General features: G+C 45.3%; 1 protein-coding gene across 3 annotated transcripts in view; it reads left to right on the top strand.

Annotated features, from left to right (window-relative positions):
- The first annotated feature begins 668 nt into the window (after positions 1-668).
- The window catches only part of PLEKHH1 (pleckstrin homology, MyTH4 and FERM domain containing H1), a 58,984-nt gene continuing 35,880 nt past the window's right edge, over positions 669-23,772 (top strand). Inside the window, exons 1-2 of one of the 3 annotated variants that reach the window (XM_086320124.1) lie at positions 669-1,098; positions 14,453-14,611. In XM_086320124.1, the coding sequence (XP_086176250.1) occupies positions 14,486-14,611 (126 nt within the window). In that variant the 5' untranslated portion in view covers positions 669-1,098; positions 14,453-14,485. Of the gene's footprint in view, positions 1,099-1,495; positions 1,803-14,452; positions 14,612-23,772 lie in introns of those variants that run through there. The other 2 variants (XM_086320125.1, XR_015134132.1) reach the window with 2 other exon arrangements.

Here is a 23,772-nt window from a genome sequence, read left to right as displayed (position 1 = left end):
CTTATTCATTGTTAGCCCTTTGGTATTATTAATAATTCAAATTTATACTATGTGAATGATTACCTATTCAAAGTGAGTGAATGCATGCATGAATGAGCATAAGTCTCCTTGACAAACTCCACAGGACTTGTTTTGGGGCTTCCTTAGCAATATTTCCAGTCTTGAAGGGGACACAGGCCAGTTACCCACAGTTTGGGGTTGATCTATTCCAATCCTCAGGAGGTATGAGTCCATGTGTAAGCTCATGCTGCTGCTGCTAAGTCATGTCAGTCGTGTCCGACTCTGTGCGACCCCATAGAAGGCAGCCCACCAGGCTCCCATTCCTGGGATTCTCCAGGCAAGAATATGGAGTGGGTTGCCATTTCTCTCTCCAGTGCATGAAAGTGAAAAGTGAAAGTGAAGTTGCTCAGTCGTGTCCGACTCTTCGCGACCCCATGGACTGCAGCCTACCAGGCTCCTCCGTCCATGGGATTTCCCAGGCAAGAGTACTGGAGTGGGTTGCCATTGCCCTCTCGTGTAAGCTCATGAAGTCCCATTAACCCTATTGAACTTTCGCCCTTGGCCTCCTGAACTACATGAGTCAGCTTTCCAGATTCTGGGCTCTCAAAATTGTGCATGAGAATTACTTGGAGGCCTTATTAACTGCACAACTTTCCAGCCTAACCTCCAGACACTCAGATTCAAACGTGGGGTGCAGCCGGGGAGGCACTACCACTTGGAAAGAAACTTTCAAAGTCCCTGGGGAGAAACTCTGGTGAGTCTGCCTCTGTTCAGAACTAGCCTGAGAGCCTGCCGGATTGGGGAAGAAAGCTGTTATGAAACGTGGATCCTTTCCTGCAATATTCTCCATATTCATCGTCTTTACCCCATATCCACCTAACTAAAAACTGAGTACTCCACCCCCATCCCCAACCCCCGGCAGGTTTAGGATTGTACTGGTGAGCGCAGGGGCTGCAAGGGTGCACGGTGAGCTGCCCGCGCAGGCGACGTCCTGTTTGCCTTTCCGGTTCCTCGGCCCGCCGGCTCCTTTAAAATAAATAATGCGTGCATGCATACATACAGACGTACGGACGCAAGCAAGTTACCCTCTAGGCTGCGGTGAGTTTTGTTTTTTCCTTCATATTACATATTAGAACTTTGGTCTCCCAATGGGACAGACTCTTTGAAATAAGGATTTCTGCTCCAAATATCCAGGCGTGACGGTTCCTGCAAGTCGTTCGACCAATACGGGAACCTCCTTTCGAGGGGGGACGGGGGAGGGTCTGGTCTTGCGCCCCATCCAGGGAGGGTCTCAGGCTGGTTGTGAGCTGAGGAGATGCTGGGGCGCCCCGGCCGCCCCAGGTGGCCGCTGATTCGGCCTCTGCAGAGAGCTCGGGGCCGGAGCTCGGGACATCTCTCGGCCCGCGGGACCCCGCCGCCGCCCCCGCCGCCCCAGGGACGAGCCCGGCGGTGCCGAGAGGTGGGAGGCTGGAGCCTGCTGAGGTCATTTCCTGTGCCTCTCCGCGAGCCGCCCCGGGAACCCAGCCTGGCGCTCTGCCTTTAAGGAGCGGGCGGGGAGGGGGCGCGGCGGAGTATTGAATGGGGCTCTGCGAGGTCGGCTCGGCTTTTGTGCAGCCAGCGGGCGGGCAAACCTCCCGGGCCAGCCCGGCCCGCCCCGCCCACGCCGACCCCTGCTGCCGGGGAGCGGAGACCCGGCGGCCGCGGAGGACTCGGGCGAGATCGACGCAAGGTCAGCGGCGGACGCGCGCCAGAGGCGCCCGTGTGCCCGGTGCGCGGCGGGGACGCCCGGGATCTGGCTGGAGGTGAGCGGCCCCCGGGAGCCCCTCGGGCAGAGATACGGTGCGCGCGGGCGTGGGAGTGAAGGTTCGCTGGCCCGGGAGGGTGTTTGGTTAGACTGAGAGAGGATCCGCTGCCTCTGGCCGGAGGGCGATTCCGGAGCAGGTGCCTCCCTACCTGGAAACAAGCTCCTAGCAGCCAGGAGCGCTGGGAACGGAGCGTCGGGCTCGGGGAACTGGCACCAACAGGCGAGGAGTAGCCTTCCTGGAGAGGATCCGGAGTTTGGGACAGGCTCGATCCAGTTGCTCCCTGGAAGGGCCCTCGGAGCGAACCTGCAGGCTTTCCACCGAGTTGCCTGAGCTCTAGCAGGCTCCCGCTTTCTTCCCGGTCTCATCTCGGGTTATCGCTTCTGTGATTCCTAGGTGGTTCTCTTAGGGTCCCGGTGGATTAGGCTTGATTTATGGAGGCAGGTCAGCCAAACAGAAGAGAAAACCAGTCGGGCGCCAAATGACAGCAGGAACTTTGCGTCCTAGAAGCCTTAGAGAGGAATCGGTCACCGGGGCGCGGGGGGTCTTAATGCAGGTGGCAGGGGCAATGAAGACCCTCATTTGGGAGTAGATCTGCTCTCTGTTGGATCTGTGCCTGGTGGTTTAGTCGCTCAGTCGTGTCTGACTCTTGAGACCCCATGGACTGCAGCCTGCCAGGCTCCTCTGTCCATCGGATTTCCCAGGCAAGAATACTGCATTGGGTTGCCATTTCCTTATCCGGAGAATCTTCACCCACCCAGGGATGGAACCTAAGTGTTGCGGGAAGTCTCCTGCATCGCAGGCAGAGTCTTTACCAACTGAGCCACCAGGGAAGCTCTGGATCTGTTCCTGCCAAGGGACAAGTAAGCTTTTACTATGAATACACCTCATGAAACTTAAGGACAAAGCTTTAGTTCTGGCTAAAACTGCTGCTTGAAAGATGATTTTAATATCAACTTCAGTGGAAAAGTTATTTGCTCCTTAAACTTTTTGGACTGTCTTCTATGCTGCAAACATTGTGTCTTTGGTAACATCACTTAACTCTTTATAGAACACCACTTCGAGTGTTTCTGCACGTTATTGTCCCCGTTTTATAAAGGAGGAAATTAGGACTCGGAAAAACAGTGACTTGCCCAAGGTCATATAACTGAAAAGTGGAGGAGGCAAGACTCAAACGGAAGCCTCTTAAACTGCATTTACATCGCTGTTCACCACCCTCCTTCTCCACAGGCTGCTGAGGGGGCCTGTTCAGAGCTGGGTTACTAATTGAAACTAACAAGTGAGCTGAGAAAATGCCTCTGGCACCCCTTCTGCCCTCTCCAGAAGGCATCAGCTACCGGAAGAAGTCACTCTGCTTGCAGAGGAGTGCTCCATATTGTTCCCATCTTCTCTCTATGAGGCTGTGTGTGTGTATTGCTCAGTCGTGTCTGACTCTTTGGGACCCCTGGACTGTAGCCTGCCAGGTTCCTCTGTCCATGGGATTCTCCTGGCAAGAATACTGGAGTGGGTTGTCAGTTCCTTCTCCAGGGGATCTGTCTGACCCAGGAATCAAACCCAGATCTCCCACATTGCAGGCAGATTCTTTACCGCCTGAGCCACCGGGGAAGCCCCATTTGAGGCTGTGTAACTGCAGAACTCTGTGCTCCCTGTGGGTTGAAGAGTGCATTCCACATGCTGGTGCTGGTGTCAGGATCCCCTCACTACTGATCCAAGTGACTCCATAGCAGTCTGGCCACTGAGCCACCATCCTGTGTTCTCTGGCCAACCCTTCTGTGAAAAACGAATTAAAAACCGACCACCTCTGTGGGGAAATTGGTGCTTATTGCTGGCTGGAGTATGAATTAGAATAGCCTCAGGGGAGGGCAGTTGGAACTCTTTGGCCATTGCAAAATGTACATCACTCAGCGGTACAGTTCCATTTCTGGGACTTTATCCTTGGGATAAACTGAGATGTGTATGAAATAATGTCTATTCATTGAGTATTCATTGTAGCACAGTTTTAGTGAAAGGTTTAAAACAACCCAAGTGTCTGTCAATTAGGGACTCAAATGAAATCAGGTAATAGCCATACAAGAGAATACAATATAGCTCTTAAAAAGCTTGAGGGAAGAATGGGGCAGGTATATATTATTATATATGTACATGGTTTCTCCGGTGGCGCAGTGGTAAAGGATCCTCCTGCAGTGCAGGAGACTCAGGAGACATGGGTTTGATCCCTGAGTCAGGAAGATCCCCTGGAGGAGGAAATGGCAACCCACTCCAGTACTTGCTGGGAAAATCCCATGGACAGAGGAACCTGGTGGGCTGCATTCCATGGGGTTGCAAAGCGTCAGACTGAGTGAGCATGCATGCATACGCACACACGCACATATAGGAAGCTCTCTGAGTTACATTAAGTGCAGTGTGTATAGTATGCCACCATTTGCGTGTGTGTGTGTGTGCAGCATACATATGGACACTTGTATATGCAGGGACATCTCAGAAAGACTCAAATCCTCCTAACAGTGGTTGCCTCTGGGGAAAACTCTGCCTGGAGTTCAGGGGTGGGAAGAAGCCTTTCTTTGTACATACATACTCTTTTGCTTAGTATTCAAAAACAAAGAGGTAAATAATTTTTTTATTTGGCCACACTGCACAGCATGTGGGATCTTGGTTCTCTGACCAGAGATCGAACCCATTCCCCCTGCGTTGGAAACCCAGAGTCTTAACCGCTGGACCATCAGGATAAAAGTCCTGAGATAAAAGACTTTTTAAAAAATCTCCTGACTTGCTCTCTGATAATGGTGTTGAGCACATCTCCAAATATGCCCAGGGCACTGTTGGTTTGCCTTTTGTTTGTTGATAGTAGCTGTTATTTATTGAGTACTTCCTGTGTGCCAGGCTTTTGTATTATAATACCTCCTTTGATTCTCAAAAAAATCCAGCATAGTGTGGACTATGAAATTGCCATTTTTGAAAGTCAAAAAATGGTTAAGTGTTGACAGTTTCACATGGTTCGATCTAATATTATTGTGCTCCTTTCAAATATTATTGCCTTCAATTTCAAATAGGTTCAGAGAAGTCAAGCAGATGGTTGAAGGTCACAGTTCGTTCTTGAGTCAGTATTCAAACCCAGGTCTGTTTGGCGCCAAACCTCAGGATCTTGAGTACTACACTCTGCCATTTCTTTTTGTTGGTTTTTGTCTGAGGGATGCTATATTCCTGGATTTCTTAGCCCCTTTTGGGATTTGTGTCCCAGAAGTCTGTAACATGCTCACCTTTTCCTGACTCTCCCACCATTGTGAAATGGGATGCTCACTCAGCATGCGAAAGAGGTAAAATGCATGTTGTTGGCTTGATCAGATAACAGTCGGAGATCAGATTGAGGGAGCTGTGCCCCTGTGTGCACTCACCCTCCCTCCGGCTTCATCCCCAGAAAAGGGGCTCTTCCTTGCCCAGAGCTGGGCAGGTAGTCAGCCTCATCTGCACAGCCCTTTCAGAAGCCCACTGCTAGTGAGTGGGACTCACAGAAGGTGCTCACGCTCAGGGAGTGAGCCACAGTGAGGTGACACAGGACAGCCTAGTGGAGACTGCACCCAGAACGCAGTCCCTGTTACTTTCTGATGCCTCCTGCAGCGACTTCAGGCACTTGCTCTGATTGGCCGTCTTTGCAGGAAGGTTGCAGGATATTCAGACCATAGACCTGAAACCTCACAAACTACAGGGTCTTTGTTCCTCTTTGTGTCTCCAGCCTCACACATAGAAATCATCTAACAAAAATTGGTTAAGTTAAATTTACTGTCAGCATTTTGTCCGTTTCTGGTCCATATCCCTAAAGTTTCCAGAGCTATCCCAGGTCAAGTTTGTGTTTTCTCTGATACAGACTGAAGTCACCTAACAACTTCCTCTTGCCTCTTTCCACCACCCTTCTACCCATGGCCCCTGCCTCTTGAGGCATGTCTCTGCTAACCTCTGTGGCCGTGTCAGTCCAGAGCGCTGGGAGCCTTAGGGAGTTCTAAAGCAGGTGCCAAGGCCATGGCAGCCATTTGACTCTTGCCTGCCAAGCCATTCAGCACACTGGGCACTAGTGGGAATTGAGAACTAGGTTTCACAAGAGCAACTATGAGTTGGTGATCATTATAGCTGGCCGGAGGGCACATGGGGATTTATTGTACTGTCCTCCCTACTTGTGTGTGTGTGAAGCTTTCCAGGATAAAACGTGAAACAAACAGTTGAGCTGGGGTTTGTCCCCAGCTCATATCCCTTCTGTCATTTCCCCATCTAACGCAGCACATTAATGCTGTATCTTCATTAGGCTAGCCTGGTAGCATAAGACTCCACTGCCGCTATAGTACTCTTGCCTGGCAAATCCCATGGACGGAGGAGCCTGGTAGGCTGCAGTCCATGGGGTGGCTAAGAGTCGGACACGACTGAGTGACTTCACTTTTCCCTTTCATGCATTGGAGAAGGAAATGGCAACCCACTCCAGTGTTCTTGCCTGGAGAATCCCAGGGACGAGGGAGCCTGGTGGGTTGCTGTCTCTGGGGTCACACAGAGTCGGACACGACTGAAGCGACTTAGCAGCAGCAGCAGCAGCAGCAGCCACTATAGAAGCATCTTCATGGAAAGAGGACAGTTCTAGATGTTGGGAGATCAGGATTCTTAGTCCAGCTCTGATACTACTTGCCTCTGTGTCCCTGAGCAAGTCACCGATGCGAGGAGTTTGCTCACCTGTTCAGTGTGAATTGTATCACTTGGCCTCCATCTCGGGGATATCGAGAGGGTAACGAGAGAAATAACACCTGACAAAGCAATGCTTTGAAGAGTTAAGGACCATTCTGCAAGTTCATTTCTGCTTATCCTTGCACATCTTTATGGGCGGTTCAAATGCAAGGTGACTTAGCAGCTGAGGTTCAACTTACTGGTATCTCCCCCTAACATCCTGTATACTAAAGCTGCAGCTCCAGCCACCTGCCTCTGTCGAAAGAGCCTCTGGGTCTTGATTTCACAGCAGGCACCTTGCTCTAGATCCATTTAGAAACCTCTTAGTTCCACTCACATGCTGAGACAAGCCTAACAAGAGTGCCAGCTCCTTCACCAGCATCCCCAAGGCAGGGAGAGGATTAAGCTGAGCACTTCTAAAAACCGTGATGTCATGAAGATGCTGGATTGGGGAAAGAACTCCTTCCAGACTAGGTATAATCTCAGGTATCACCGTGGGGTAGAGACCAGTGATGTATTTTATTTCCAAAGTCCCTGGAGATTTTGATAATTTGGGTTTCTGCCCTCCAGCAGAATCTGAGCTGCAGCTTTGGCAATCGGTAAGAGGGAATTAACACTCACCAAACTTTTTTTAAACAACACAAAAGAATTGAGTTTCTGCTGCCCTTTGGTTTTACTTGGGTGCTTTTAACTGCTAATTCTTAGCCCCGGGCTAGGTTGCAGGATTCCAAGGTCCTAGCTTCGGTCCGCCACTTTTTGTACTTAGGCAGGGAAAGTGAAATCCCCTCTAAAGGACAAAGAAAACTAAACATGAAGCCTCCGGGCCTTCTATGGAGGCCCCACAAGGTTCTGTTGTGTCTTTTCAGCTGTGATCTTAGCTCAGAGAAGGTCATGTTTTGTTTTTGTCTTTTGTCTTCCTGCCCGTTCCAGTTGGTCCCAGTCTTTTGAGGTGGGGATCGCTGGGAGGTCACAATGTCGAATTGTTTGGGATGACAGTTCTGGGAGCGCAGGACTGAGATCATGTGTCCAGCGTTCTGAGTGCCCAGAACCGAAAGGCTCCATCACCTGACCTGTCAGTGGTTTCGTTGTTGGGCCTTTCTCTACAGGTCTACTGACCTTGTTTTTTAAACAAAAAGGGCACATGACAAATATCCTCCATGCTTATGGAGGATAAAGGGTCAGAATATATGAGACCAGGGTGCCCTGGGAAGTCTAAGGTATAGGTTCACCTTTGCACTGAGGATCTTGAGAGAGCCTATAAAATGTTTCATTCTTAACAGTCTGCTCTACTCTTTTTTAAAAAACAATGCAAGTTTTTATTAATTTTTTTAATACTTACTTATTTTTATTTATTTGGCTGTGCCAGGGCTTAGTTGCAGCATGCAGGATCTTTGGCTGTCGCATGTGGGACCTAGTTCCCTGACCAGGGCTGGAATCCGGGCCCCCTGCATTGGGAACCTGGAGTCTTAACCAGTGACCACCAGGGAAGTCTTCTCCATTCCACTCTTTGTGAAATCAGTTCTTGCAGTTTTTGGATGGGTAAGGAGCTCAGTGGCTAAGAGTAGGCACTTTAGAATGACAATCTCAGCCCTGCTGCTTACCAGCCACAGACTCTGTTCCTCAGAGTCCTTACCTGAGAGTGTGGACTAATTCCCACTCCTTGTCTCATGGGTTCTCATGACAATGAAAGAGGCCACATGTGCTTGGTATACAATAAGGACTCAGTAGATAATAGCTGTTTGTGGTGTATAATGGGAGAAAGATATTGTAGAGGTCACATGTCAGGTGGGAGGCATATTGGTGGTGAACCTACCAAAGACAGGCTCACTGGTGCCCCAGGGTAATATTTAGTGACATACAGGAGGTGGCTGGGTTTTCTGAGACCATGTGTCTCCTGAAGAAGGGAAAAGAGATTTTTTTAAAATGACAAATTTTTTCATCTCTCTTTTTTTTATTGAAATATAGTTGATTTACAATGTTGTGCCAATTTCTGCTGTACAGCAAAGTGACTCAGTTATACACATATATACATTCTTTTTTATTTATTTTTAAAATGTATTTATTTTAATTGGAGGCTAATTACTTTACAATATTGTAGTGGTTTCTGCCATACATGGACATGAATCACATGGATGTACATGTGTTCCCCATCCTGAACCCCCCTCCCACATCCCTCCCCATCCCATCCCTCAGGGTCATCCCAGTGCATCAGCCCTGAGTACCCTATCTCATGCATCAAACCTGGACTGGCGATCTATTTCACATGTGACAATATACATGATTCAATGCTATTCTCTCAAATCATCCCACCCTCGCCTTTTCCCACAGAGTCCAAAAGTCTGTTCTTTACATCTGTGTCTCTTTTGCTGTCTTGCATATAGGGTCGTCATTACCATCTTTCTAAATTCCATATATATGTGTTAATATACTGTATTGGTGTTTTTCTTTCTGACTTACTTCACTCTGTATAATAGGCTCCAGTTTTATCCACCTCATTAGAACTTATTCAAATGCATTCTTTTTGATAGCTGAATACTATTCCATGGTGTTTTTGTACCACAGCTTTCTTATCCATTCATCTGCCAATGGACATCTAGGTTGCTTCCATGTCCTGACTATTGTAAACAAGGCTGCAATGAACACTGGGGTACATGTGGCTCTTTCAATTCTGGTTTCCTCAGTGTGTATGCTCAGCAGTGGGATTGCTGGGTTGTACTGGAGTTCTGTTTCCAGTTTTTTAAGGAATCTCCACACTGTTCTCCATAGTGGCTGTACTAGTTTGCATTCCCACCAACAGTGTAAAAGGGTTCCTTTTTCTCTGCACCCTCTCCAGCATTTATTGTTTGTAGACTTTTTGATAGCAGCCATTCTGACTGGTGTGAGATGATACCTCTTTGTGGTTTTGATTTGCATTTCTCTGATAATGAGTGATGTTGAGCATCTTTTCATGTGTTTGTTAGCCATCTGTATGTCTTCTTTGGAGAAATGTCTATTTAGTTCTTTGGTCCATTTTTTGATTGGGTCGTTTATTTTTCTGGAATTGAGCTGCAGGAGCTGCTTGTATATTTTTGAGATTAATTCTTTGTCAATTGCTTTGTTTGCTATTATTTTCTCCCATTCTGAAGGCTGTCTTTTCACTTTGCTTATAGTTTCCTTCATTCTGCAAAAGCTTTTAAGTTTAATTAGATCCCATTTGTTTATTTTTGCTTTTATTTCCATTACTCTGGGAGGTAGGTCATAGAGGATCCTGCTGTGATTTATGTCAGAGGGTGTTTTGCCTATGTTTTCCTCTAGGAGTTTTATAGTTTCTGGTCTTACCTTTAGATCTTTAATCCATTTTGAGTTTATTTTTGTGTATGGTGTTAGAAAGTGTTCTAGTTTCATTCTTTTACAAGTAGTTGACCAGTTTTCCCAGCACCACTTGTTAAATAGATTGTGTTTTCTCCACTGTATATTCTTGCCTCCTTTGTCAAAGAAGGTGTCCATAGGTGTGTGGATTTATCTCTGGGCTTTCTATTTTGTTCCATTGATCTATGTTTCTGTCTTTGTGCCAGTACCATACTGTCCTGATGACTGTAGCTTTGTAGTAGAGTCTGAAGTCAGGCAGGTTGATTCCTCTAGTTCCATTCTTCTTTCTCAAGATTGCTTTGGCTATTCAAGGTTTTTTGTCTTTCCATACAAATTGTGAAATTGTTTGTTCTAGTTCTCTGAAAAATACTGTTGGTAGCTTGATAGGGATTGCATTGAATCTATAGATTGCTTTGGGTAGTATACTCATTTTCACTATATTGATTCTTTGGATCCATGAACATGGTATATTTCTCCATCTATTTGTGTCATCTTTGATTTCTTTCATCAGTGTTTTATAGTTTTCTATATATAGGTCTTTTGTTTCCTTAGGTAGATTTATTCCTAAGTATTTTATTCTTTTCATTGCAATGGTGAATGGAATTGTTTCCTTAATTTCCCTAATTTGTATAAGAATGCAAGGGATTTCTGTGTGTTAATTTTATATCCTGCAACTTTACTATATTCATTGATTAGCTCTAGCAATTTTCTGGTGGAGTGTTTAGGGTTTTCTACGTAGAGGATCATGTCATCTGCAAACAGTGAGAGTTTTACTTCTTCTTTTCCAATCTGGATTCCTTTTATTTCTTTTTCTTTTCTGATTGCTGTGGCTAATATTTCCAGAACTATGTTGAATAGTGGTGAGAGTGGGCACCCTTGTCTTATTCCTGACTTTAGGGAAAATGCTTTCAATTTTTCACCATTGAGGATAATGTTTGCTGTGGGCTTATCATATATGGCTTTTATTATATTGAAGTATGTTCCTTCTGTGCCTGCTTTGTGGAGGGTTTTTATCATAAACGGATGTTGAATTTTGTCAGTCTTTCTCTGCATCTGTTGAGATAACCATATGGTTTTTATCTTTCAATTTGTTAATGTGGTGTATACATTCTTTTTTAATGTTCTTTTCCATTATGTTTTATCCCAGGAGAATGGATATAGTTCCCTGCTATAGTAGGACCTTGTTGTTTATCCATTCTAAATTTGATAGTTCTCATCTGCTTATCCCAAACTCCAAGTCCATCTCTCCCCACTCCCGTTGACAACCACAAGTCTGTTCTCTAAAGACAAATTTTTATTATGGGAAATTCCAGGCATATATTCAAGTAGAGAGACCAGTATACCCATCACCCAGTTTAAGAAATTATCAGTGTTTTGACAAGTCTTATTGCATATATCTCTCTCATCTCCTATATACCAGCTTCTCACCTCCTGTATACCAGCCTCTCACCTCCTATATACCAGCCTCTCACCTCCTATGGTGAAGTGTTTTAAAGCAAACCCCAGGCATTACATCGTTTCACCTGTAAGCCATATTTATCTCTAAAAGATAACATTAAAATATATTATCAACCTAAGACTTATGCTTCCACTGCAGAGGGCACAAGTTCAATTCCTGGTCAGGGAACTAAGATCCCACATGCTACATAGCACAGTCCCTGCCCCCGGTTTTTTTTTTTTTGGTTTTTTTTTGAAGGGTGAGAATAAACAGTAGATTTATTTTTATTTTATTTTTATTATTATTATTTTTTTATTTTATTTTATTTTTAAACTTTACAATATTGTATTAGTTTTGCCAAATATTGAAATGAATCTGCCACAGGTATACCCGCGTTCCCCATCCTGAACCCTCCACCCTCCTCCCTCCCCTCACCTCCCTCTGGTTCGTCCCAGTGCACCAGCCCCAAGCATCCAGTACCGTGCATCAAACCTGGACTGGCGACTCGTTTCATACATGATATTATACATGTTTCAATGCTATTTTCCCAAATCTCCCCACCCTCTCCCTCTCCCACAGAGTTCATAAGACTGATCTATACATCGGTGTCTCTTTTGCTGTCTCGTACACAGGGTTATTGTTTCCATCTTTCTAAATTCCATATATATGCGTTAGTATACTGTATTGGTGTTTTTCTTTCTGGCTTACTTCACTCTGTATAATAGGTTCCAGTTTCATCCATCTCATTAGAACTGATTCAAATGTATTCTTTTTAATGGCTGAGTAATACTCCATTGTGTATATGTACCACAGCTTTCTTATCCATTCATCTGCTGATGGGCATCTAGGTTGCTTCCATGTCCTGGCTATTATAAACAGTGCTGCGATGAACATTGGGGTACATGTGTCTCATTCCCTTCTGGTTTCCTCAGTGTGTATGCCCAGCAGTGGGATTGCTGGATCATAAGGCAGTTCTATTTCCAGTTTTTTAAGAAATCTCCACACTGTTCTCCATAGTGTCTGTACTAGTTTGCATTCCCACCAACAGTGCAAGAGAGTTCCCTTCTCTCCACACCCTCTCCAGCATTTATTGCTTGTAGACTTATTGATTGCAGCCATTCTGACTGGCGTGAAATGGTACCTCATAGTGGTTTTGATTTTCATTTCTCTGATAATGAGTGATGTTGAGCATCTTTTCATGTGTTTGTTAGCCATCTGTATGTCTTCTTTGGAGAAATGTCTATTTAGTTCTTTGGCCCATTTTTTGATTGGGTCATTTATTTTTCTGGAGTTGAGCTGTAGGAGTTGCTTGTATATTTTTGAGATTAGTTGTTTGTCAGTTGCTTCATTTGCTATTATTTTCTCCCATTCTGAAGGCTGCCTTTTCACCTTGCTAATAGTTTCCTTTGTTGTGCAGAAGTTTTTAATTTTAATTAGGTCCCATTTGTTTATTTTTGCTTTTATTTCCAATATTGCCCCCAGTTTTTTAATGAAAAAAAAAGTATCAACCTAGAAAATTAACAATCATTCTTTAAAATCACCTGATAGTAGGGAGACCATATGTCATGGTTTAGGACAGACCAAATTTATGCTTATTGTCAAGCATAATTATTAAAAGCACCCTACTGCTGCTAAGTTGCTTCAGTCATGTCCGACTCTGTTTGACCCCATAGACAGCAGCCCACTAGGCTCCCCTGTCCCTGGGATTCTCCAGGCAAGAATACTGGAGTGGGTTGCCATTTCTTTCTCCAATGCATGAAAGGGAAAAGTGAAAGTGAAGTCACTCAGTCGTGTCCTACTCTTAGCGACACCACTTACTGCAGCCTACCAGGCTCCTCCGTCCATGGGATTTTCCAGGCAAGAGTACTGGAGTGGAAAGCACCCTAGAAAGGGGATTTAAAAAGTCCTGGTGATGGATGTGTCTTCCAGCCCTTCTCTGCTCTGTTCCCCCTCTGCGTCTATATCTCCCTTCTCATGCACATATACACATTCTTCTTCTTCATTTTCTCATCCCTGACCCAGGTTTGTTTCTCTTCAGGAGACATCTGGGTAAATTCCCCTGGCTGGGGATATTATAGGTGTCTGCTTGGCTTGTTCTGCATCTGTCTGGAATGTATTCTAAAGATTTGTGGTTTCCTCCAGTGTGTGTGCATGCTTAGTCACTCAGTTGTGTCCAACTCTTTGCGACCCTATGGAATGATCCGCTAGGCTCCTCTGTCCATGGGATTTTCCATGGCAAGAATACTGGAATGGGTTGCCATTTCTTCCTTCAGGGGATCTTCCCAACCCAGGGATCGAACCCGTGTCTCCTGTGTCTCCTGCATTGGCAGGTGGGTTCTTTACAGCTGAGCTACCTGGGAAGCCCACGGTTTCCTCCAGAGGCTATAGAAAAATATCTACCAATTTTCTGGTTTGCATTTTATAACTTAAAGGAAAGTGGGAATCTGTTCCAAAACAGGATGATTTGATGACAACATATGAAATCCCAACTGAATAGAAACTTGTCAAGGAAATTTGAAAATTACACTTTCGTTCCATTTTTTTTTCCCCATCTGAAATCTTTATTGTTGTAAAAAATCAGTACCCAGCTGGGAATCACAGTTCTATCTCCAGTTAGCCTTGTGATCATGGATGAATCTGCTACCCAGTTTAAGCTTTCCCTCAACACCCTCCCCCTAGCACAGTCCACTCCATTTCTCTGCTTCCTCTTATTTGCATATTGATTAGTAATTGTGACTACATTGTAATTTTGCAATTAGACTTTTCCAAAGAGTTGTTTGAAAAGACAGGGGGACCTCTTTCATTTCCCTTTGCATCTCCAATGTCTAGAACAGTGTCTGGCACTGAATATTTGTAATGAACACATTTTTGTTAAATGGATAATTGAATGAAAAACCAGTGAGCCCTGCTTTTCACTTCTGTAACAGTGAGACAAGGTTCTCCTTGCGGTTTCTCAGGTTTTGTGATTTTTCTGAGGCTGCACAGCTGCCATATGATGAAACAGGACCAGCTGAGCTCAGAACTTGCCCATGGGACAGAGGGAGAGCCAGGCTCACTTACCTTCCCCACCCTGTTTCCTCTGCTTTCCGTCGATCTCCTCCTTTCCCCACCGAACTCCTCCTCACACACTTATCTTTTCCCCTCTCTGTATGCTGGTCCTCAGGGCTCCCTGGAATCTCCACAAGGTGCTCCCATCATGGCAGAACTCACGGTGGAGACGCGGGCCAGTGTGGACTGGCAGAAGCGCTGCTTGGCCCTAGAAACCCAGCTCTTCCGGTTCCGACTGCAGGCCAGCAAGATCAGAGAGCTGCTGGCCGACAAGGTGAGTCCTGGGGAGCAGGTAGTCTCTAAGGTCCCTGAAGAAATCACTGTCAGAGAGGAGAGTTGGGGAAGGCCAACTTTCTTTTCATTTTTTGTTTTTTAGAGGTTTGATTGATTGGTTGATTGATTGTAATATATTTGACATATAACATTGTGTAATTCAAGGTGTACAACATGTTAATTTGATCCATTTATATATTATGGATGATCACCATTGCAGCAATAATTAGCTTGTCTATCATATTACATAATTATCATTTTAGTGGTTGGAATAATTACATTCTAGTCTCAGCAAGTTTGATGATTATAGCACAATGAAAAGTGAAAGTGTTAGTCACTCAGTCATGTCTAACTCTTTGAGACCCCATGGATTGTAGCCCGCCAGGCTCCTCTGTCCATGGAATTTTCCAGGCAAGAATACTGGAGTGGGTAGCCATTCCCTTCTCCAGGGGATCTTTCCAACCCAGGGACCTAACCCAGGTCTCCTGCATTGCAGGTGGATTCTTTACCATTTGAGCCCCCAGGGAAGCCCTAGGGTACAATATTGTTGTCTATATTCATTATACTGTGAATTTGATCTCTAGGGCTTATTTAGTACCTGTTGCAGTACGGTGAACTTTTTAAAAAATTTTATTTCTAATTGGAAGATAATTGCTTTACAATATTGTGTTGGTTTCTGCCATACATCAACATGAATCAACCATAGGTATACATGTGTCCCCTCCCTTTTGAAAGGGCTTCTCCAGTAGCTCAGTTGGTAAAGAATTTGCCTGCAATGCAGGAGACCCCGGTTAAATTACAATCAGGAAGATCCACTGGAGAAGGGATAGGCTACCCACTGTAGTATTCTTGGGCTTCCCTTTTGGCTCAGCTGGTAAAGAATCCGCCTGCAATGCGGGAGACCTGGGTTCGGTCCCTGGGTTGGGAAGATCCCCTGGAGAAGGGAAAGGCCACCCACTCCAGTATCCTGGCCTGGAGAATTCCATGGACTACAGTCCATGGGGTCACAAAGAGTCGAACACGACTGAGTGACTTTCACTTTCCCTCTTGAACCTCCCTACCACTTCCTACCCTATCCCACCCCTCTCCAAAATACGAAGGCAGCTCATACAGCTCAACACCAGAAAAACAACCCAATCAAAAAGTGGGCAGAAGACCTAAACAGACATTTCTCCAAAGAAGACATGCTGCTGCTGCTGCTGCTGTCGCCTCAGTCGTGTCCGACTCTGTGCGACCCCATAGACGGCAGCCCACCAGGCTCCCCTGTCCCTAGGATTCTCCAGGCAAGAACACTGGAGTGGGTTGCCATTTCCTTCTCCAGTGCATGAAAGTGAAAAGTGAAAGTGAAGTTACTCAGTCGTGTCCAACTCTTAGCAACCCCATGGACTGCAGCCTACCAGGCTCCTCCATCCATGGGATTTTCCAGGCAAGAGTACTGAGTGGGGTGCCATTGCCTTCTCCGAAAGAAGACATACAGACAACTAATAAACACATGAAAAGATGCTCAAATTGCTCATTAGTAGAGAAATGCAAATCAAAACTAGTAATACAAGGAAGGTGAACTTTTAATAAGGTGCTTCCCACACTCATAAAATAAAACCCAGGTAGGTTTTTTTTTTTTCAAAGATCAAAATCTAAGCAGTTTACTAATCTGTCATCTGGCATTCTTTCCGACTCTGCTTCTCCCTGTAACACACCAAAGAAATGCTACAAATCTCCTTGGTCTTGGATCACTTCTTGAGTCATGGGTGTCTGCAGTGGAGGTTCTATTATTCCCCTAATACTTCTTTCTCAGAAGTATTACTCAGAAAGAAGTAATACTTCTTTCTCTCAGAGAAAGAAGATATTTTAGGAGAGTTGTTCCACGTGTAGATGTATTTTTGATGTATTTGTGGGGAGGAAGGTGATCGCCACATCTTACTGCTCTGCCATCTTGAAGGTCCCCGCGATATTTTAGGAGAGGAGAATGGATATCCCCACCCTGCTGCTCACCCTCTGTTAAGAGTGTGAACTGTGGAAGGCAGCCTGCTTGCTGGTGACAAGGACCCAGGCTTTGGAGCCAGACTACCTGGCTCTGCCACTTTCTAGCTTTGTGACTGAGGGCAAGTCCCTTTACCTCTCAGGCAAGGACACAAATGTCTACCTACACAGGAAAAAGGAAAGTCCTTAGTGAAAGCGAATATGTGATCCACAGTGACTGAATACTTGAGAGAATAGCCCACAGTGAGTGAGAGTCCATGTATGCAACAGACTGGACTCAATTCCGCCCCCCAAGAATTTCTAGTAACTGTTGTTCCAACTGTTCTAAGAACTGTGGGCAAGACACTATAAAGTCCATGAATTCAAAACTACTTGAGGGAATTCCCTGGCAGCCAGTGGTTAGGATTCCATACTTTCACTTCTGAGGACCCAGGTTCAGTCCCTGCTTGGGGAACTAAGATCCCACAAGCCAGTCAGTGTGCCCCCGCCCTCCCCAAAATAAAACTATTGAAGACATAATAAAGTGATTGAAAATATAAGACGAGGACAGGACATCATCCAAAAAGATCAGAAAGAGAACCAAATAGGACTGCTAGACATGGAAAATATTTGCACCGAAATGAAATACTCAGTGGCTAGATTAACATCAGATAAGGCGCCACGCGAGACAGGCCTCAGGAATGGAAAGATGGGCCTGAGGACATAACCCAGACTCGAGGGCAATGCAGAGAGATGAAGACACAGGCTAAGACGTGGATGCCAGAATGACAAGATCCTTTTTGAAGATTCCAGAAGTGGAGAAGAGAGGCATGACTTCAAGAGATAATGCCTTTAAAGTTTCCAAAGTTGATGAAAGACCTGAAGCCTGAGATTTAGGAAACAGGATGAGCCAGGCAGTACATGTGTTTAAAAAATCCATTCCTTTTCATGTGACATTCCAGACATAAGCAGCCTAGCTCTGCGGGGAGGCCTGCGCATGTTTGAAGGTGGTTCACCCTCATGACCACATTCCGGTCCCTTCCCTTTGAGAGCATGACCCAAAGGCTGCCTTCATTCCTTCCACTCACATCCCATTGGCCACTTATTCATGTGGTTATATCCCGCCACGGAGAAGATTGGAAAGTGTAGTCTTTATTCTAGATAACCATGTGCTCTGTTAAAAGTCAGAGCTTCTACCTATATGACAAATAGGGGGAGAAGAGAATGTGGGAAACAAATAGAAGTCTTTAAGTCTCAGTCACTTCAGTCGCTCAGTCATGTCTGACTCTGCGACCCCATGGACTGCACTACACTAGGCCTCCCTGTCCATCACCAACTCCCGGAGCTTGCTCAAACTCATGTCCATCAAGTCAGTGATGCCAGCCAACCATCTCATCCTCTGTCATCCCCTTCTCCTGCCTTCAATCTTTCCCAGCATCAGGATGTTTTCCAATGAGTCAGTTCTTTGCATCAGGTGGCCAAAGTATTGGAGTTTCAGCTTCAGCATCCGTCCTTCCAATGAATATTCAGGACTGATTTCCTTTAGGATTGACTGGTTTGATCTCTTTGCAGTCCAGGGGACTCTCAACACTACAGTCTTTTCCCAACACTACAGGTCGAAAGCATCAATTCTTCGGCGCTCAGCTTTCTTTATAGTCCAACTCTCACATCCATACATGACTACTGGAAAAAACATAGCTTTGACTAGACACACTTTGTTGGCAAAGTAATGTCTCTATTTTTAATAGCTGTCTAGGTTGGTCATAACTTTTCTTCCAAGGAGCAAGCGTCTTTTAATTTCATGGCTGCAGTTACCATCTGCAGTGATTTTGGAGCCCAAGAAAATAAAGTCTGTCACTGTTTCCATTATTTCTCCATCTATTTGCCATAGAGTGATGGGACTGGATGCCACAATCTTAGTTTTTTGAATGTTGAGTTTTAAGCCAACTTCTTCACTCTCTTCTTTCACTTTCATTAAGAGGCTCTTTAGTTCCTCTTCACTTTCTGCCACAAGGGTGATGTCATCTGTGTCTAGAATAATAGAAATAACAAATAGAATGTATGACTTTCCAATCAGGAGAGTAGCTACTGGAAATGGAATAAAATCTATTAAATCCAGGCAGGGAAGAGAAACAGGAATATAGAAAATAAGGAGTAAATACAAAGCACAAAATGCAGCAGTAGAAATAAATCCATATACAACATTGTAACCAACTATACTTCAATTAAAAAAAATAAGGAATCCAAATATATTGGTCATAAATAGACCTATACAAGAATGTCTATTGCAGCATTGATGCATGAAAAGTTGAAAATATTCTAAATGTTTATCAACGTGATTGGGTAACTATGTTGAGTGCATTTGTGCAATGGAATACTACATTGCAGTTAAAAATGAGTCAAGTAAAGCTATATGTTTAAGATCAACAAATCTCAAAAACCAACACTGAACAAAAAGGATCAGAAGAATATGTATACAAAACTACAGTTTATATAAAGTATTAAACTTGCACAAAACAGTAATGTCTGTTGTTGAGGGGTGTTTACAAATGAGGTAAAAATGTAAACATAGTCAAGTGTAGGGTACATACGTACAAAGGAGAGGAGTAACACTGGAGAGAGGAGCACTGGAAGCGTCAGCTGTCTGTAGAGGTTTATTTCATAAAAAGTCAGAAGCAGATCTGACAAAAATTAAGATTTGACAAAGATGAATAGTGGATACGTGTTTTTTTTAAAATTATTGTCTATACGTTTCTGTTGGCCTGAAACATTTCATGATAGAAAAATAAAGCGTTTTTAAATGCTTTCCTCCCCTATTCCCCAGTGGCCTTAAACACATTATAAATATGTTCTTTTTCCACAGCCCCTTGGATCTGGGGAGGTTGAACTTCTATTGGGTTGGCTAAAAAGTTCACTCAGCATTTTCCATAAGATCTTGCGGAAAAACCCAAACGAACCCTTTGGCCAACAGAGTATAACATCAGCCCTTTCTTTTCTTCCAGACTGTATTTGCTAAGTAACCAGAATGCTCTCTAAGTACCAGTACTTATCCTCTAAGCAACCAGAACGCTCTCCCATAAGACCTTGGGGGCTCAGGGTGGGACTTGAGTAAAGAAAGGAGAAGTATTTAGACTCAGGGCAGAAGAGCCTGGGGGTATAGGAGTGGAGAAGGGAGAGAAAGAAATCTTGACTAGGAATCATGGGCTGGAAGACTTAAGCAGGGTTAGGGCATTAGCCTGACATCGGACCTCTTGGCAGGAAACCTTAAGGCCATAAATACCGCGTTGCTCAATGTCGGGGCCGCTCTTGTCATCTGCTGTCATTCCCCAAACCAGTAGGCCAGATTCTGCAGTTCATTAGAGGTTTTCCCCAGTACATCAAGGTAAGTTTCAGGTCCTAGGAAGAGATGACCCAGATTTCTCAGGAGAGCTCCTGCTGGGGCTGGGCCCTGGTCGCCATCCCTGTCCCTGCTCCCAGAACTTACTTCTTAGTTATCATCAGCACCCACCTGCACCGAGGTGAGCCAGGTCAGCTGGGTCCCTTTGCCCCACTCCCTCACCTGCCTGCCCCCTCCACTGCCACTGTTCCACACAGTTAGCCCACTAGCCCGCCCGCTCGTGGAGATGGCACTGCCTGGATGACTGATGGCCACTCACTCGCCGCTGGCAGTGGTGCAGGGCAAGCCGAGCCTGCGTGTCTCCCAGGGGACGGGCCCTGCCTGTGATCAGATGCCACCCGCTGGCTGCTAAGGCTTGGGAAGGAGCCCTCCTTCTTCCCCATCACACAGCCTGCTCATACCTGACTCCCTCTTTCAGAATTGTCATTTGACACATGAAATCGTTGTGCTGAAAACCAAATTTTTTTAAAAAAGAAAAAATGTCAAGGCTGCCAGATAATTCCTCACCTATTTTTTGGGCTCCAAAATCACTGCAGATGGTAACTGCAGCCATGAAATTAAAAGACACTTACTCCTTGGAAGGAAAGTTACGAACAACCTAGACAGCATATTAAAAAGCAGAGACATTACTTTGCTAACAAAGGTCTGTCTAGTCAAGGCTATGGTTTTTCCAGTGGTCATGTATGGATGTGAGAGTTGGACTATAAAGAAAGCTGAGCGCCGAAGAATTGATGCTTTTGAACTGTGGTGTTGGAGAAGACTCTTGAGAGTCCCTTGGACTGCAAGGAGATTCAACCAGTCCATCCTAAAGGAGATCAGTCCTGGGTGTCCACTGGAAGGACTGATGCTGAAGCTGAAACTCCAATCCTTTGGCCACCTGATATGAAGAGCTGACTCATTTGAAAAGACCCTGATGCTGGGAAAGATTGAGGGCAGGAGGAGAAGGAGACGACAGAGGATGAGATGGCTGGATAGCATCACTGACTCGATGGACGTGAGTTTGGGTGGACTCCGGGAGTTGGTGATGGACAGGGAGGCCTGGCGTGCGGCGGTTCATGGGGTTGCAAAAAGTCAGAGTGAGCGACTGAACTGAACTGAAGGGTGAGAGAGGGGAGGGAGCGGGAGGAGGGGAGACGGGAGAAGGGGAGACAGGTCTAGACCTTGTTTCTGCTGGGACGCCTCTCACGGTCTGCTGTGCCCTTGCCAGGGCCACCCATCCCGGGGGCCAGGTGAACTGTGGACTCACTTTCTGTCTGGCACAGGAGTCGAGAGAATGGCTCATGTTTTGGAGGTCGCGTCTTGTTCTGCTTCCGGGAGCCGTTTTTCCGGCTCTCTTGGTTGTGTTGAAGAAGTCACAGCTAATCTGATCAATCTAAAGTGAAGTGAAGTGAAGTCATCACTCAGTCGTATCCGACTCTTTGCGACCCTGTGGACTGTAGCCTACCAGGCTCCTCCTTCCGTGGGATTTCCCAGGCAAGAATATTGGAGTGGGTTTCATTTCCTTCTCCAGGGGATCTTCCCAACCCAGGGATTGAACCCAAGTCTCCCGTATTGCAGGCAGACCCTTTACCCTCTGAGCCACCAGGGAAGCCTAGATCAATCTAAAAGTTGATGCTATCCTAAGAGCTGGATGTGTTAAAAGTCCCTTGGACTTTGTTCATTCTTGCCAACCTTGTGCCTCAGTTTTCCCTTCAGAAAAGTGGGAGGATGGCATCTATCTGCAATAGAGCTTCGTAGGAATTATCATGATGAGTACATGGCATCAATATGAGGACTAAAACGAGTTTAACATTTTTTTGTTTATTTACTCCCTCTCTGCTTCCAAAGGGGATTTGAGTGGATCTGTTAAAGAGAGGACTTTATGTAATAAAATATCCCACATTTTTTAGCTTGAATATTTTTAACCGAGGCAGGTCTTCCTGAGGCCTGTTCTGGTGGGTCTGTACGCACTTCCTCTTTTTCTAGAATCCCTTACTGGTTTCTCCAGCCAAGGTTTTGAAATACAGTAACTCAGTTTTATATTTATATACCAAAAATTTGTACTTCAGGATTTTTTTTTTTTTTTTTTGAGTGTATCAATGGTTCCGTTCAGTCCCTTAAACAAAGGAACAATGACTATTGCTCTTCCCCACTCTGACCAAGGATTATACAGAGGCAGCGATTCAGTTTAGGCACCAGCTTGACAGAGCAAGATAGTTCACAGAACCCAGAAAAACATCCTTATATACTTCAGAATTTGTGAGAAGGCCGGTACTGTTATATAAAAGGAGAACACTAGGGCTAATTAGGACTAGTTGGAAATAAAGTCTGCATAAAGTCATCACAGAATCAGCCTTAGCAGATCTCCTTGCTGATAGATCCAATTTGCCTTCTAGAACTTTTATTCACTATGTTTAAGGGTGTGCATGCGTGTGCGTGTGAGTGTAGAGAATTTTTTTTATTCTCCTAGCCCCCATTTTTTAATAAGGCCCACTATAATGTTTCCCAGGAACTGTAGTCTTGCTAGAGCTTTGTACTCCTATAAAGTCATTTGAGAAGAGTCCTGTACTGATGGGGGCTTGGCCCTGGGATGTTTGCATCCCCAAAGGAGTCAGTTAGCTTTGCTTTGCATTCTGTAGCTGGTCTAGCGTTTTTCAGAGAGTGGTCTGTGGACCACCCGCATCAGGATCACCTGGGGTTTTCTTTTCAAGCACATTCCTGGGTTCATGCCTCAGACGTGCTAAATAAAAACCTCTGTGGGCACAACGCAGGGATCTGTAACAAGATCCGTGTGGATGACTGTGCCCCTGAGGGTGTGAAATCTACTGCCACAAACTCCTGCCCCGAACATGTCCTGGGCCCCATTCAGCCATCCTTCTAGCCTTGAGCCCTGTGCGCCTCAGAGGGACTTTTGGGCTGGGTGGGGCCATTGGACCCACAGACAAGACTTAGGAGTCCCTTCTTTCCTGCCTCTTCTGCACTCCGACACCAGGGCAGCCCCACAGTTGTGTGTTTTATATATATGGGAATAAGAATATGATTTCAATTGAACACAGGGTTTGATATTAAAAAACAAAAAGCTGAGAATCAAGGTCTTTGATGACAACAGAGTTAGAACCATTTAATAGCTAGCACTGGGGGTTGTAATTTCAAAGGCTTAACTAATTTTCTATGAATGCAGAAGTTAACTAAGCTTCTATGAACTCAGTGGGAGGGTTCTGGGGAGGATTCAAGGAATGTGCTATATAGCTAGAGGAGGAAGCCAGGTGTCGCCAGAAGAAAAGGTAATTGTCGCGTGTCCAGGTCTCCTGAGTTTTCAGGAGAAGCTGAGAATCGGGGATTGCATTTTGGAGTCTGGGTTTTTGCAGGATGTGAAATTTGGATGTGAGGGCAGCGGTAGCTAAGGGTATAATAGACTAAGCCAGTCCTCTGGAGTTTGAATCCTGGCTCTGCCTCCTGGTTGTGTGACCTTAGGCAAATTGCCTTATCCCTCTGCGTCAGTTTATATGTACAACAGGGATAATAACAAGACCTGCCTCCTAGGATTGGGATGAAGATGAAATGAGTTGATACATTGAAAGTGCTTTAGCCAGTGCCAGACACATACAAGTGGCCTTGTTTAGATATATCTGTGTTGGCTAAATGCCCACAACATGGTAGGTCTTACACGATGCTCTGTAGGCTAATAGCCCTGACTTAAAGCCTTTCTTTCTGTAGATGGATCATAAGCAGCATGACCAGGTAATTTATCATGTAAACCAGGAGACTTTGGAGGGAGAAAGGAAGGCTCTATTACTCATTATTCTGGAGGACAGGTGACCACAGGA

The sequence above is a fragment of the Bos grunniens genome, chromosome 10, assembly GCF_055505025.1.
Source record: "Bos grunniens cultivar Pamir isolate PY7600 chromosome 10, Bosgru_T2T1.0, whole genome shotgun sequence".
Lineage (NCBI taxonomy): Eukaryota > Metazoa > Chordata > Mammalia > Artiodactyla > Bovidae > Bos > Bos grunniens.
This window is presented reverse-complemented; position numbering and strand designations above follow the sequence as displayed.